Raw genomic sequence first — 14,850 nt, 5'->3', positions numbered from 1 at the left:
TTAGACTATACAGATAAGAGTATTAAAACACAGAACAGAATCATCCATTCTGCTGGCAACTAACCTTTATGTTGGCTTAGCTGTAACATGGATCTGCAGCCTCAGCTTCTACAGCTAATGCTGGTGGATGCCCATCACACACACTAGAGGGACAGCATGGCAAGACAGACCAAGTAGACACACCTCACTCTTATGTGATTGAAGCTTCAGCAGAGCACCACAAATTAAATTTTCAAAGATAACTCAAGTATCTTGTTGGGCAGATTTAAGCATAACAGACCCAGTGTAAGAAGCCTTCGTTGCATGTTACAAAGCATTCAGTGGCAATGCCTGCTTAAATAGTCCTGCTCTCTCCTCTCTCTACAGAGCCATATCAATCCTGACAAGGTCAGTCAAGCTAGGTTGTTTTTTGTAAGGCCTGGCCCGATCCCTCATCCATTTCAAAGTGCTGCGACACAAAGTTTTATTGCTCCATTTAAAGGACTGGTAAGATTGGTCACACCACTGATTTTTTTCTTATCAAACTAGAGCCTCAAAAACTCTTTTAGCACTAGAATGGAAAATTAAAGACTGCCCAAGGAAAGTACCATTTACAAATCATGTAACATTTTTCCCATCTCTGCTTTGACAAAGAAATCAACACATTAACTTAAAGTTATGTCAACTCAAAACAATGTCACTCAATTAAAGAGTTAAGGTTGCTAGTAAGATGACACCCCCCCCCCCCCCGAAAGGAGATTAAAATACATTCAAGCCATTAAAAAACAGAAGATTGAGAACACAGGGTGTGCATCCCAACCCCCCTCTCCCAACAACATTCCAGAAGCTGACAAAACCTAGCTACAAGTACTGTTTCAGTAACAGTGGTGATACTACTTGATAAAGAGCTTGCAACCAAATTCCAGAAACCTGAACTCCAACATGAGGAAAAAGTTAACTAAATTGAGAAATGGCAGACAGTGAAACTAATTCACTCAAGGTTTTCAAGAACAGGTCAGACAAACATCAACTGCAGCTACAGCATTCTTTAAACTGACTTGAAGATAACTTCTTGCGGTCCATTCTAAACTTTTTTTAAAGGATTTAATCTGCATGTAAGATGTAGTACAACTGATTTAGCTACACTTTTCTCCTACATATTCTTACAAATACTGCAGAACGGAGTAGGAAGTCCTGCTTCTTAGATACAGGACTTGCCCAAGGCATTACTCTGCTATGGTATTGTCAAACTGGTGTCTCAGGGGGCTCAAAAATCTCAAGTCTTTCTCTCCCTCCCTTGCCTACACATAAAACTACCTGTGTAGGCAGTTCCCAGAGGTCCTGGAGGACCTAAGCTGGCTCTGAATACATCAGTGCAGTCTCTATGACAGTCTTAATGTACTTAAGTTACTTGTGAGTAACAGAATCTTCTGTAGATGGTGCTAATACTGGAAGCCATTGCATCAGAAGTCCTCCAGGACTGTTTAGTTCAATCTCTTATAAATGCAGTTGCATTGTTTCTAATGAGAACTCAGAAGCAGCTTGGCTGCTGCCTTGTTACAGAGTGCAAGCCAATATATTTTACAGGCTGATCACTAATTACAGGTCTGATCGCCATTATCTTGAAACTTCAGTGGCCTACAGAGTACCAGAGAGTCCCTCAGTGATACAATATGGCCTTCAGTTGAGTTCCAGCATGATGCATATTACACAGGCTTTGCACTAACCATATAAAACCTAGGTTTGGCCCACAGAGATTCCCTCCTGAGCAGGGTCCAGTAGAGCTTTAACTCAGGCTTTATTTTGTGACAGCTGAAATCAGTTTAGGTCCAGGTTACTGTCTCATCTTCTCCAACCTGTGCCTCCCCCAGGCAAGAGACTGTGCTCATGCAATTGCACAGTGAACCAGTAGAGATAGCTGATCCACTAAAAACTTGTTTAGCAAAAACTGTTTTGTTTGCTGAATCAGCCATCTATACTCTGTTCACTGTGAAACTGCAAGACCACCAATACCAACAACAGAAAATGCATGTCTGCAGCAGCCCAGGCTACTTCAGCTTAAGATCAAGATCAAATGGCCACTGCAATCTCATCACTGAGAGCTTAGAAACTTGCTTCAGTACATCTTTACTACTTGTATACATTTAGTATCCTCTGCAAATGAATCATGTCTAGGTGTTTTTAGTGCTTTTACTGTTTTCAGTAGAATAATCTTGAAAGAAAGTTTTTCATTCATATTATATAAGAGTAAACAGCTTACCTCCATCAGATGAATCAAACTTCTACAGTAACGAAGTTTACAAAATCTTTGAGGTCACTTCGACAAAGTTCACATTTTTCATATTTGGTACTTTTACTACAGTACATTTTTTACACTTGATGTCCCAAACAGTTCTTGTAACACCCTTTCTCCTCCCAATAACTCAATAGTCTCACATGGAAGGTTTAAAAATATTCCCACAATTCAAATATTATAAAAAGCAGTATACAGTGTTAGTTCAAAACATTTCAAGAACTGCATCCAACATTTTATACTACAATCTCTGAACATTTACTGAATTTTCATTCAATAAAACCCTAATTTTTAAAATATTTGCTGTATGCAAACAGACTAAGGAGATAAAATGTTTGAAAACTGCCTGACACAGTGATGCATATAAGTACTAAAGAATTGTCATTGCTTTTGTTTTCCTGTTTAAAAATATTTTTCAAACAGTATCAACATATAGTCCAACAGGTTAAGGAATATTCTATGACAAAGGACAAATACATAAGAAGAGATCAACCTACAGGGTAAATAAAGTCAGCTGAAAGTAGGTACATGTAAAATGAGGAATCTACTAAGCAGTAAAGTAGAACTAAAAAATATTTACAAGAGAACCAACGAACAGCTTAAACATATGAAAAATAATCTTAAATATACTGGTCCATCACTTGCAATTTGATTATTTACATATACATAATATTGCACACTCAGTATTTGTCCAGCATCTGGAATAACCATGAAATATACCTTAATCCAAAAGTAACTAGGAAGGATATTCAACAGCCACAAAGTTTAAAAAGTCAGTAAAATGTTATAACTTTCAAGAATTTTGAAGAACTCTGGCTGAAGAATTATGCTGCTTTTCAGCAAGTCTTAGTTTTTCCCTAAACTACCAGGTATCTGCTATCAAAGAACATGAGTTCTGTCTATGTTAAAGTATGACAACATATATTCAGACAACAGTCATAAGATAGCTGTATGAAGAGAGAGAACAACTTCTTAACGTAAGATCAACTTCAAACAGAATGAGATGGTGATAAAAGTTCAAACATATATTTAGCTCTGCATGAAGAAATTAGAAAATTAATGCAAGTTTCCAAATGATCCAGTTACATTAACATTTTTCTAACTTTATTTCCTACTGTAAGTTCACTTTATCACACCCTGCACATCTTTGTCAGATTGGCTCCTCTTTATGACTGTTCACTTTAACCAATTCCAATCAAACTGTACCAAGTATAAACATCAATACATTCTTAACAGCTGTGGAAAAATAGCTGGCTCAGAAAGGACCTTATTGTTCCCACTGAAAGAGACTGAAATGCATGTGCAACCCTTATTAGATGCCAAAAAAATCTGTGTACGAACTCAAATTTTGACACATCCACAGGAGAAAAGGCTTCTGTGGATTCCACTGGTCCCAGATTTTCTTTTTTTTTTTCTCTTTTTTTTTTTTTTTAAGGATGTAAAGCACAAAATGGCAAAAAGTACAACATGGGATAAAGGCTAACTTTTTAAATAATACATATATAGCATATATATTATGAATAAAACATACATATCCTTTTTTCTTTAATATATCTTAAAGCCTAAGCTGAGCGTTACTCTCAAGGTCTTTACTTCAAATTTCATTACACAATAATATCATACAGATCCATATGAACACTGATGCAATTCCAGTTTCGTACGAAAGCATACACTAAACAAAACAGCACAGAAGTTCTGAAGTAAAGTCACTGACATTTCTCTTAGATTAAAACATCCCAGTTCTTTTAACAGCTTCATAAGTTTGTCTTATTTTAAGCAATAAAGTCAATTAAAGTAGACCAACTGTATTAATCTACAAAACAGTAGCCATGTGGGAGCTTTAACTATTAATTTAATTAAAGGTCAGAAAAGTGATCATAATAATACATGGTATCTGTCAACTCCATCCAAAGAATGGAAGTTTTACATACTGAAAAACTGTACCACTAAAAGCTCTCTCATCATAACACATTCCCCTTAAATCACAGCCTTTCACTACTGTCCCAGGTGTGTTAAGCAGAAAAGTAGGATTTAATGATTCAGCTCACTAGCAATTTACTGTTCATTGGAATACAGTACCAAATGCATGTAAATCACTTCAGGCTACAGGATGGAGATAGTATTACAAACACACACAAAATTTGACATTTATCCTGGCTACTGGAATCCAAAGCAGAGGAAAGTTTACCAATCTAGAACTGTACTCTTCCATTCTGGTTTGAAAATTGAAGAATCTACACAGAACGCACACTTCTTTTGCAACAGATTTTCCCCATGTGATCCCTCATTAGAAGGATCTATCATTGCCCCATGTGACCCATTATTCAGTATCTAAAAGGGACTACTCTCAGAGGACTATTCTTTTAAAGGAAGAGAAATCCAGCCTTCTGAGCTAGCAATAAGCCCAATATCAGGGAACAGAGTCAAGCATCAAAATACTGAATAGTAAGAAAACTTATGAGTCTGCTTCTGAAGCTAAATTCCCCAAACTGAGCTTGCATCTGAAATGCTGTTAGGAACCAGACAGGTTCTCTGAGGACAAAAGCCTGCATCTGAGTATATCTAACATACCTCAACTGCAAACTATGCAAGAACAGCAGCTCAGAAAACTTATAAGTTTGTTCTCTTACCTAATTATATACTTTTATCCAGCAAAATACACACTAGTTTTCACATACCCCACAAAGATAAACCATCAACTTGGAATTCTAATTATTATCAAATTATTGATTGTATACATATTAGTTTTCTTAGGTCCTACAATAAAGGATCAGTCCTCAACAAATGTAGACAAAACAGATTTATCACTTGAAGCTTTTTGAAATTAGGACTCAACATTTCATTGCAAAAAGCATAGCTAATGTTAGACAAGGTTACACAAGTGAAGAAAAGAAACAAGAGTTCGAGTCACACAGCATAAATCAGTTTTAAGGAAGTCATTTTACCTTGGAAGTTAACATATGAAAATGTTACACAGCACACAAAAGAAATCTATACTCTTTGGGCCAAATAATTTAAGTAGGTTGCTATACAGCAAACGTACCTCTGTTAATCTCTTTTTTTACAAGGACAGTAAGCTCTAACAAGAAAGCACATATAAGAATGCAGACAAAACACTGCTTGAATTAGCTAGTGCTTTGCAAAACAGACCACCTTTGCAATATGAATCAAAAGGGAGACCAAAAACAGATCAAACTTTTTCTGCTCAGGACAAAGCTTACAAGCTCTATAGCAGAGAAACATTGTCTTCTTCCAGCTTTTACTTCTCCCCTCCCTACCCCAGACGGGTTTTCAGTTATCTGGCACAAGCAGAGGGAAACCACACCCCTGAATAATTTCACAGTAGTGATCCCATGATTTCAGACAGCTTAAGTAGCTGCCAAAGCTAAATCCCACTCCTCCCTGCCTGCTGAAAGAATGCACTTTTTTTCTTGACTGATTTGTTCTTGAGTCCTCCCTAGACAAAGTGCTCACAATACTGTCTTGGTGGTCACTATTACTTTCACCGCAGTGCCCAAGTCCTAGAACATTCTCCTTCAGCTATTTTGCCTATAGTGAGAGTGCCCTCACTAGTTTAGCAACATAAACAGCCTCGGATGTTTTGAGCCCACCTGGGGCAGCATAATTTTATTAAAAAACCATAGTAATATACTAATACGTAATTTGTTCTGAACATTTGTATCTCACCTTTGACAGAAGCAATTTCACACAGGAAACATGGCCCTCATAGACAGCTGATAGGAGTGGTGTGATATTATGTTTGTCTGGAGCCTGTAAATTGAGACAGTTATTTGAAGCACAATTTCACACAGCATTAACAGTCTCACTTAACTTTTTAATTCTGTTTTGTCAACAGTAGAGTGAAGTTAAGGATTTTTTAAAGGATTTTTCCCCAGAAATGCATTCCCTTAGAATTTTTACTCTTTCATATGAGAGAAGTCATGATGTAAAAACCAGTCAGAGCAACAAGCTATTCCTTCCATTAGGCTTCCAGGTATCCCAAAGGTGTTTAAAAAAAAAAGTAAGTGATAGAAATCACTTTTTTGGTAGCTGACAAACGTTGCCTAATTTAAAAATGCTACTTCTGATTCTCTCATTTCTCACACAATTTAGTTTCAGATACAGCACGTTTTGGCTGAAAAGATTCTTTGGACTTTCTTTTCCTGTCTAAACTACAGCCCTGGGAAAGAATAAGAAATAGAGCAACTGAAGTGTTGTTATTCTTCCCCCCATTTTGCGCTTAATTAGAAGTAGCACTCCTGAGGATGTGCTAATCTTCCCAGAAACCAAGGAAAAAGATCCAAGCCATTTTGTCAAGGATTAAAGTTAAGATGTTCTGTACATTAATCTTCAGGCAGATGTTCTAAAGCATAGCATTTGGTGTTTATGGTTAAAGTATTTAGAAACTTTGAGGGCTACACTGTTCAGAAGCATCAACTACAGCCCAGTCAAATCTTTTTATGACAAAAGTCATGCAGAAGCTCAGTCATTCTGCTGTAGCTTGACGTGCAAGTAAGAATCTCCCGCAAAAAAGAAAAGCACATCAATTTAAATAGAGTTGATTCTACCCTGGCAAAGGACACATTATCTTCTGATGTCCCTTCCAACAAATTTAATGTTTCAGGTCATCTTTATTTAGGTGTAATTCCTAATTTTTAAGTCAAATTAGATCTGATTTTTAAAAAGACATTAAAAACTTTTTGTAATATATCCAAAAATGTAACAATATTTATTAAATGTCATTTGAAGCTTTTAACCTGTAGTAGAACAATTCTCAGCATTCTTAACTGCATCAAATAGTTTAAGTAACCATTTAGTCATTTATATCAATCCCATATATGAAGGGATGAAAGATTAAAAAAGATTCTAACATCTTTTTCAAAACTGAAGTACATACATTAATATCAGCTCCTTTCAATAGCAGAAATTCCAGAATTTCAAGCTGTCCACAGTCTGCTGCATAGTGTAGAGGCTTCCTCCCACCTTCAAGTGTCCGGTTGACATCTTCACCCTTCAATGTAAAAAGAATCTAGTAAGCTATTTTTAGCTAGTTATCACACCAATAAGAGCTTGAAGGAAAAAAACACCAACACCTCAAGTACGCTGAAGAGCATTCTTTCCAAACATTTAAGTCATTAAACGTTAAGTCATTACCTAAGAAAAATGAAAGTCAAGTTGCTTTATTTCCTTCCCCTGTTCCTGTACACCTTTAAGACTACATGATGACAACTTAAGTTTCTTCTTCCATATTGCATCTCAAATGTAGTGATTGCCCAAGTGAACTCTCATAGAAGAGTTAGAGCTTGCAAGAGTGCCTGTGTTCACTTTTTTCCTTTTCCTGACTTTCATCTGGCTGCTCTGAGTTATTTTATCTGCTTTTATATGTATCCAGGTTTTACACACTGAGAAACAACACACAAACAAGTCAGCATCATAACTACTAGCAAGTACAAATATTCATAATTCAAAATCCAATTATGAAACTGTCCATTCTGTTTTATAAATAGCATCTGCCAGTTGTATAATATGACAGAAACAAAAGTCTGAAGACAGTCAATCAAATTAGGACACAGGAAGTTATATTCTAAGGCCACTTATAGCAGCAGATTGAGACATCACTTAAGACATAAACACAACTTAATTTAGTGAGTATCTAATCAGCTTTGTTTCCTCACCTTGCATTGTGCAAATCAGGATAAACTGATTTGCTATACTATAGCCATGACAAGAAAGCACTGGACATCAAATACTGACAAGATATGTGGTAAATGACTTTGTTTCATTTGTGCAAGTGATTTTACTACTTAAGGACATGCCTATTAGTTTAGCATCTCACCTCAATTTGCATGTCTCCTCAGAAAAACAAGTTGGGAGAATTTCAGCTGCAGCACCAACTCACACTTCTCTATAGAATCCCTACAGTTCCCTTACCCACCCCCACCAAAGCCCTTAGAAAATTCATAAAATGGAATACTTGAAACATATCTTCGAGATCAGCTCCTTTCCAAGGGCAGATTATTGTCAGAAGGAAAGCTTATTCTGCATTTATATTGCAGGCCAGGCAACAAGAACATCTCAGAGTTCTTTCCTGTCCTACCAACAACAGCATATTTAACTCCTTTCATAATATACACTGCTGAAAGTTAAAGCGACAAAACCGTATTCTAACTTCAAGTGTTTAACTAGCACTGATTCTGCACATTCTCTGGTCTCAGAGATCAGGACTTTGTTCTCACATTTCTGAAAGTTCTGGCTTCAAAGTGGCATAAAAACTTCAGCAGAGGAAGTCTGCTGAAAAATCCTACAGCCAGAGTTATCGACCTTGAAACACAGTTATAGCTTCTTAAGCATGTTGTACATCAAGTATGTTAGCTTTACATTTATTCATGATTTTCAGAACAGGCAACAAGTAGAACTTCTAAACAAAGTCTGCCACAGCTTAGCTATGGATACTCAACACTAAAACAGTATCAGTCAAACCCTCAGTCTTATCTGTGACAACCTTACCATTGAATATTGTTTCTCTGTTACGTAAGTTTGGTAATATAGCTTCTCTTCTCCCTTATTTTGCTGAACTTCAGGACAATTCAACAGTGGGAATATATTAATATGGAATATGTTCCAAAATAATTGGCCAGATTGCAATACACTAACAGCATAAAAACAATCATGTGAGTCTGAAAAGCATGTAGAGGAAGCAGCATATTTGCTGATCTAGTTGCTCTACATGTATTCTTATTTGAGCCTCACTACTTCCCAATTACAAAACAATTGGCACTTAACACACGGTCTTTGCAAATACATCAGGATTAGGATGTGCAAATGTAAGACGACAACCATATAAGTCATAATCTGAAAACACTAAAAAAAACTGATGTCTGACATGCTAAATGTTAAATAAGGGAGAAGGACAAGCAAGCTAACTCCTAGGACAGCACATAGTAAAGGTACAAAGTTCATATTCAAAAACTACATTGAAATATTACTTCAAAAGTACAGAAGTGCTACGAAATTAGGCCAGTCCAGCAAAACTCCATTTCACATTTATAAATATTGTTTCATTGGCTTACACACAAACAAAACCCCACAGATCCTGCTGTTCTTTTCTAAAGTGGTTATAGAATAAATTCCTGCTAAACAATGAACTTAAGGAAAAACACTGCTGAGTTTTCTGAATTTCTCCTAAAGACAATGAAAGCTTGTTCAAAGGAGAGAACCTAGCATGATGTCTGAAAATAAAGATACCCCAAAGAGCTTACAGTTAAATACTAGCACTGAGAAACTATGGCAACAGCACCCAAAGTTGAATTATAACATCAGAATATTTTAGTTTGAATTAACAAAGCCCAGATAACCTGAGCGGCAAAAATGAAAAAGCAAGTACTCCTAGGTTCTGCAGTAAGCAGAGACAAATATCCAGCTGTTTTACATACGTGAAAAGCCACTGTAAAACAGACTCCCGAATGCTATAAAAATTAACAGTCATCCAGCCCTCCCTACTCTCAACCCAAGACATAAGCAAGCAGGGAAGGAACACAAATCAATCCATTTCATACAGAGAGATTAAATCCTGTCTAGACAGTGATGTCCAACACATCTAGCATCCCAGATAAAGTTGTCAAAGATAACTAAACAAGATGTTTTCCTTCAAGCTTAGGATGTTTAATCCTGTGGGTGTTGATTTTTGTCTTCAGTAGATGAGCAATACAAAATGGAATTTCTTGCTCTTCCACTTGAAGTAAAGATTCAGCTAAGCCAGGCAGAGATGCTATCTTACATGAACAGTTGAGTTCTCATTTTTGACAGACTGGTCAGCCATGACAGACCACATTTTGTACAAGAAATGCATCTTCTCCATATGGTGGTATCCAAAAAGTGAATGAATACATGCTGGAGAATCCAAGAATCTACAACCTTCACAAAGGAATTATATACATTGTAGCTATAGCATCAAGCTCCAATCCTGATCCACAAGACAGAAAAAAAGTAAATATGAATATAAGGTAAAGTTTCTCAAGTCTGTTCCAATTCACAAAAACCAAAAACAAACTCTGGTGAAGATATGGCTAATTATGTCAACTGCATGAGATGAAGAGGTCTCCCAATAATTTTTCCTGCTAACACACCAAGGCAGGAAATGGCACAGGAAGCAAAAATCCAGAGCAATGAAAGAATGGAGCTCTCTAGCTTCTGAAATTACTACATTTTGAATCATATCTGCCAAAGATATCACACAATGTTATAGATCTAGGTACCAGTGATCTTACCATCAAGTGACAATTCTCAATACTGACCTCAGTGATAGCAAAGTGACCAATAACTTGGTAGACCGAAGTAGAGACTGTACTAAATAGCTACTAAAGATTTTCTTTAACACCCCCCCCCCCATATTCTGTAGAGCCCATATGAATTGCCAAAGTAGACTATGATTTTCCTTTATGCCCTCAAGAACAAACTCTTACGGGTATTAGACAAAAAGCACAGTGACAGAGCAGTTCTCCCGGGAAGTTTTTAATGGGACTTCTGCCCTCTTCCAGAGTCTAGCAGAGCAGCAACAAGGTTAGTAGTTATGAGAATACTTTGGAAGATTGAGCCAGAATTAAAGATTCATATCAGCTTCTGAATAAAATATACCTTTAAAGGCCACACTCCTCCTGAAAGAAGATTATTTACTGTAGGGAAGGCGGTCCTATAAGTTCACTAGCAATTGTGCAGCTGTTTGTACAAAGCTGGGGAAAAGGATGCCCTTTCAAAAGGAAAGGGAAGATCACCTCTTTTAATAACTTTCCAGAATACATTGGGTTTGCCTAGCAAAACATTTAAGACTAAGTCTGACATAAACCACATCAGTAGTATGTTTTTCTATGCAGATCAAGGACCTAGGGCACCAACTATTTAGTAACATTAGGAACCAGTTCAACACACAAAACATCAAAACCAACAGTTAGCAGGTATCTACTTAAATGTTCTCTATTAAAATCTGAATACAGGTGAAAAGCCTCTCTGAATCTCCAATTACCCTTTAGAATACTGGTTTGAACAACAAGGCAGCATGAAAGAAGTTTGTAACACACTGATTTTATGTCCCTGTTAGAAAACTCACATACATGGATAACAGTAGGATATTCATTTACAAGGACTTGAAGTAACAGCTTCAACTGAAAGTTAGCTATCAACTTTTCACTGAAGGACAGGAACACAAACACTAAAAGCTCCATTCAAAATGCTTTCAGATGTTCTCTACCTTTCGAAAAAAACTAATAGGGTTAATTTTAGAGTCCTCCGAAAGCCCTATCAGCCACTTTACAATGGAGCAGCTTAATCCATCAAAAGATCTCTTCCAACTAACCTCCTGAGAGTACTCTCAAAATCATACACTATAACTTACTTCTCCTTCTGTCCTTTATCACACAAAGGATTTGAGGGGAAACACACTTAACACGAAACCTTAGTTTTGTCCAAATTTTTAAATGGCAAACTGTTAGGCTGTCAGAAGTGAGAAAACAGAATAAAATCACAGGAAAAAGTAAGGTCAGAAGGGGCCTCAAGAGATTATCTAGTCCAACTTCTGTTCAAAGTCAGATCAGATTGCTCAGGGCTTTGTCCAGTTCAGTTCTGAAAAATCAGAAACAGTGGAGATTACACATCCTCTATAGCCAACCTTTTTCTAGTATTTAACCACTGCCACAGTGAAGAATCTTTTTGCCTTGTGTTCAACCAGAATTTACTTCGTTGCAACTTGTGGCCATTGCATCTTGTTCTTTTGCTGAACACCTCTGAGAAAAGTCTAGCTCCATCTTCTCTATAACTCTGCATTAAATAGTGGAGGACTGCTACTAAATCCCTGTTTTTGACCATCTTCTCCAAGCTGAACAAATCCAGGTTGCTGGGCCTCTTTGTATATCATACAATCTATCCCTCTACAATCTATCCCTCTTCAACATCTCAGAACTAACTCCAATTTCTCTCTCTCATACTGAGGAATACCAAACTGGACGCATTACTTCAGATGTGGGCTCAAGTGCTGAGGAGAAGGTAATAATCACTTTCTTCAACTTGCTTACAACCCAGCTTGCTTTCCTCAACTTGCTTACAACTGACTTTCAAAAATGCAAAGGCAACTCATCTGCAACTTGCTGTCCACCAGGACCCAGGTTCTCTTTGCAAAGCTGTTATCTAGCCAGTTAGTCCCCAGCTTGTAGTGATACATGAGGTTATTCCATCCCCCATGCAGGGCTCTGCATTTGACTTTGTCAAAATTCATGAGGCTTCTATGAGCACATTCCTCCAACTTGTTGATGTCCCTCTGAGTAGCAGTCCTATCTTGACACTATCAAACACTTCCCCCCAATTTGGTATCATCTGCAAACCCAGCAAGGACATATTTCATCCCACTCACTGACAAGTATTTAAGCAGCATCAACCCCAGGACCAAAGGTCTAGCCAGTTTTTCACCTACCTAGTAGTCCACGCTTCCCCAGTTTGGCTACAAAGATGCAGGGGAGACCACATAAAAAACAAACAACACTGACTGTCCTCCCCTCACCCATTGAGGCAGAGTGACAGAACCATTCAGGTTGGAATGAACCTCAGGAGGTTGCTCATCCAGCCCTGTGCTCAAAGCAGAGTCAACACACAATTTAGACTGGGCTGCTCAGGACTTTGTCTAGCTGGGACTTGAAAACCCTTTAGAATGTTGATTTGAACACCTGTTCCAGTGCTTAGTTATCCACGGTGAAAATATTTTTATTATATCCAAATGAAACCTCCCCCTTTTCTCCTTTATGAGCATAAAATCATCACAGAAGGCATCAGATTGGTCTGGCACAATTTGTCATTCTTAAACTGAGCTGGCTGTTCCCGATCATTTTTTCTGTTCTTCACGGGTCTGAAAAAGCCTTCCAGAAAGATGTGCTCTACGATCTTCCTAAGGACCAAAATGAGCCTGATCAGCCTATCACTCAACAGATCCTCCTTCTTGCCCTTTTGGAAGATGGGCACAACATGTCTTTTTCCAGTCACTGGGGACTGTTATTAATTGCCATGACTGAAAGGTCATGGTAAAAAGATGTTAAAAAAAGCCTCACAATGATGTCAGTAAGATCTGTCAGTACTCTTAGATGCATGCATCCAGTCCCATGGACTTGTGTACATCCAGTTTCAATGATCCCTTGCTCACTACCCAAAACAGAGGAAATCACTTTGAGTCTAAAGAATCCTGACAGCAAAGCTTACCTTCAAAGAATGAGGCAAATGCAGCATTGAATATCTCAGCCTTTCTCCTGTCTTTCATAGCTAGGTCATCTGTTTCTTTCAGCAGGAAGTCAACATTTTCCTTTGTCTTCCCTTTTCCTGCCAATATACCTACACAGAATCTCTTGCTGCATCTCATATCCTTCTCCAGTTCAACTCCAGCCAAGCTTTGGACCTTACAGTTTTGTTCCTGAACACCCTGGGAAAGCTCCTACATTCTTCCTGGGTACCCTCTCCCCACTTTCACTTTTCATACTTCTCTTGTGTTTGAGCTCAGAGAGGAGTTCCCTGTTCAGTCAAGCTGGCCTCCTGTCATGCCTGCTCGATGTCCCAAAGTAATCTGGAAAGATCTGCACCTTAACAGCTGCCTTGAATGAGTTCTGCCAAAATGAATTCCTTATTCTTTTGCAGTCAAAGTTATAAGAATGAATTATATTTCACTGACTTTGTCCCTAAAATACAATATGACATCAGCTTCTAAAAATTGTTGAATGAAAAAGCTTAGCAATAAATTCTGAGTTTTAAAGCTTATTACCTTCTAGGCAGATTCTTAAGCCACAAACTGGCAATTTTTTATTGTGACAATGTCCTCTAGAACAGACCCCACTTTTTCTCTTGGCTATATTAAGACAGACAGTATTCCATATCTCACTTGATCTAGCTCTATCTGCTAACTTGCTCCTTTCCCAAATCCTGCCAGTTTCAAAAGCATCAACACTTAAAACCACACAGGCAAAGCTAAACTCATCTAGAGCCACTCTAGTATCTCTATGGTATACTCTTAAGTGCTTCAATCATGGGCTTACTTTACAGAGGCACCCTAATTGAAACCAATTCTGAGTTAGCACAAGGCTATTCACTTAGGCACTGCATTTTACCAGTAGTGTTGCTCTAGAGCATTACTGCCATGCTACTAATGCCATAGCTCCACAATTGGTTTAGCACTGATTTCCTCTTGAGAGTCACAGTATCACTATTTCTAGTCACAAGTTTACCCTTCCCACCCCTGCATCAGAATTAGTGGCTGAACAATAAATCTGGCAAGGAACTAATCAATCTGAATTAACCTGATCATTTTCTTCTTTCCAGCTGAATCTGTTCTTTCATCTGATTCACTACATGGCACTCAAACACAGCACAAATCAGTAGTTGGCATGGGATTTACACTGTAGTTCCACTATAGGAATAGCAGCTGGAAATTAAATCCTCATTAAATACTATTGCATAGATTAACTCTTTTAGTAGAGTGGTGGCTGTAATTCTAGTGGCATTAAAATACTCTTTCAGCATTAGAAATGCTTTTTCCAAGCCTTAATGTCACTAAC

The 14,850-nt window shown here is 37.7% G+C and overlaps 1 protein-coding gene across 1 annotated transcript in view; it reads right to left on the bottom strand.

The window, feature by feature from the left end:
* Positions 1-14,850, bottom strand: part of MTPN (myotrophin) — a 48,416-nt gene that overhangs the window by 13,811 nt on the left and 19,755 nt on the right. Inside the window, exons 2-3 of the mRNA XM_026119750.2 lie at positions 7,170-7,283; positions 5,960-6,043 (exon numbers count right to left, since the gene is read on the bottom strand). Coding sequence (XP_025975535.1) covers positions 5,960-6,043; positions 7,170-7,283 — 198 coding nt within the window. The remainder of the gene's footprint in view (positions 1-5,959; positions 6,044-7,169; positions 7,284-14,850) is intronic.

The sequence above is a fragment of the Dromaius novaehollandiae genome, chromosome 1 (genome assembly GCF_036370855.1).
Source record: "Dromaius novaehollandiae isolate bDroNov1 chromosome 1, bDroNov1.hap1, whole genome shotgun sequence".
Lineage (NCBI taxonomy): Eukaryota > Metazoa > Chordata > Aves > Casuariiformes > Dromaiidae > Dromaius > Dromaius novaehollandiae.
The sequence above is the reverse complement of the archived record's forward strand: the minus strand, read 5'-3'. Positions and strand labels throughout refer to the sequence as shown.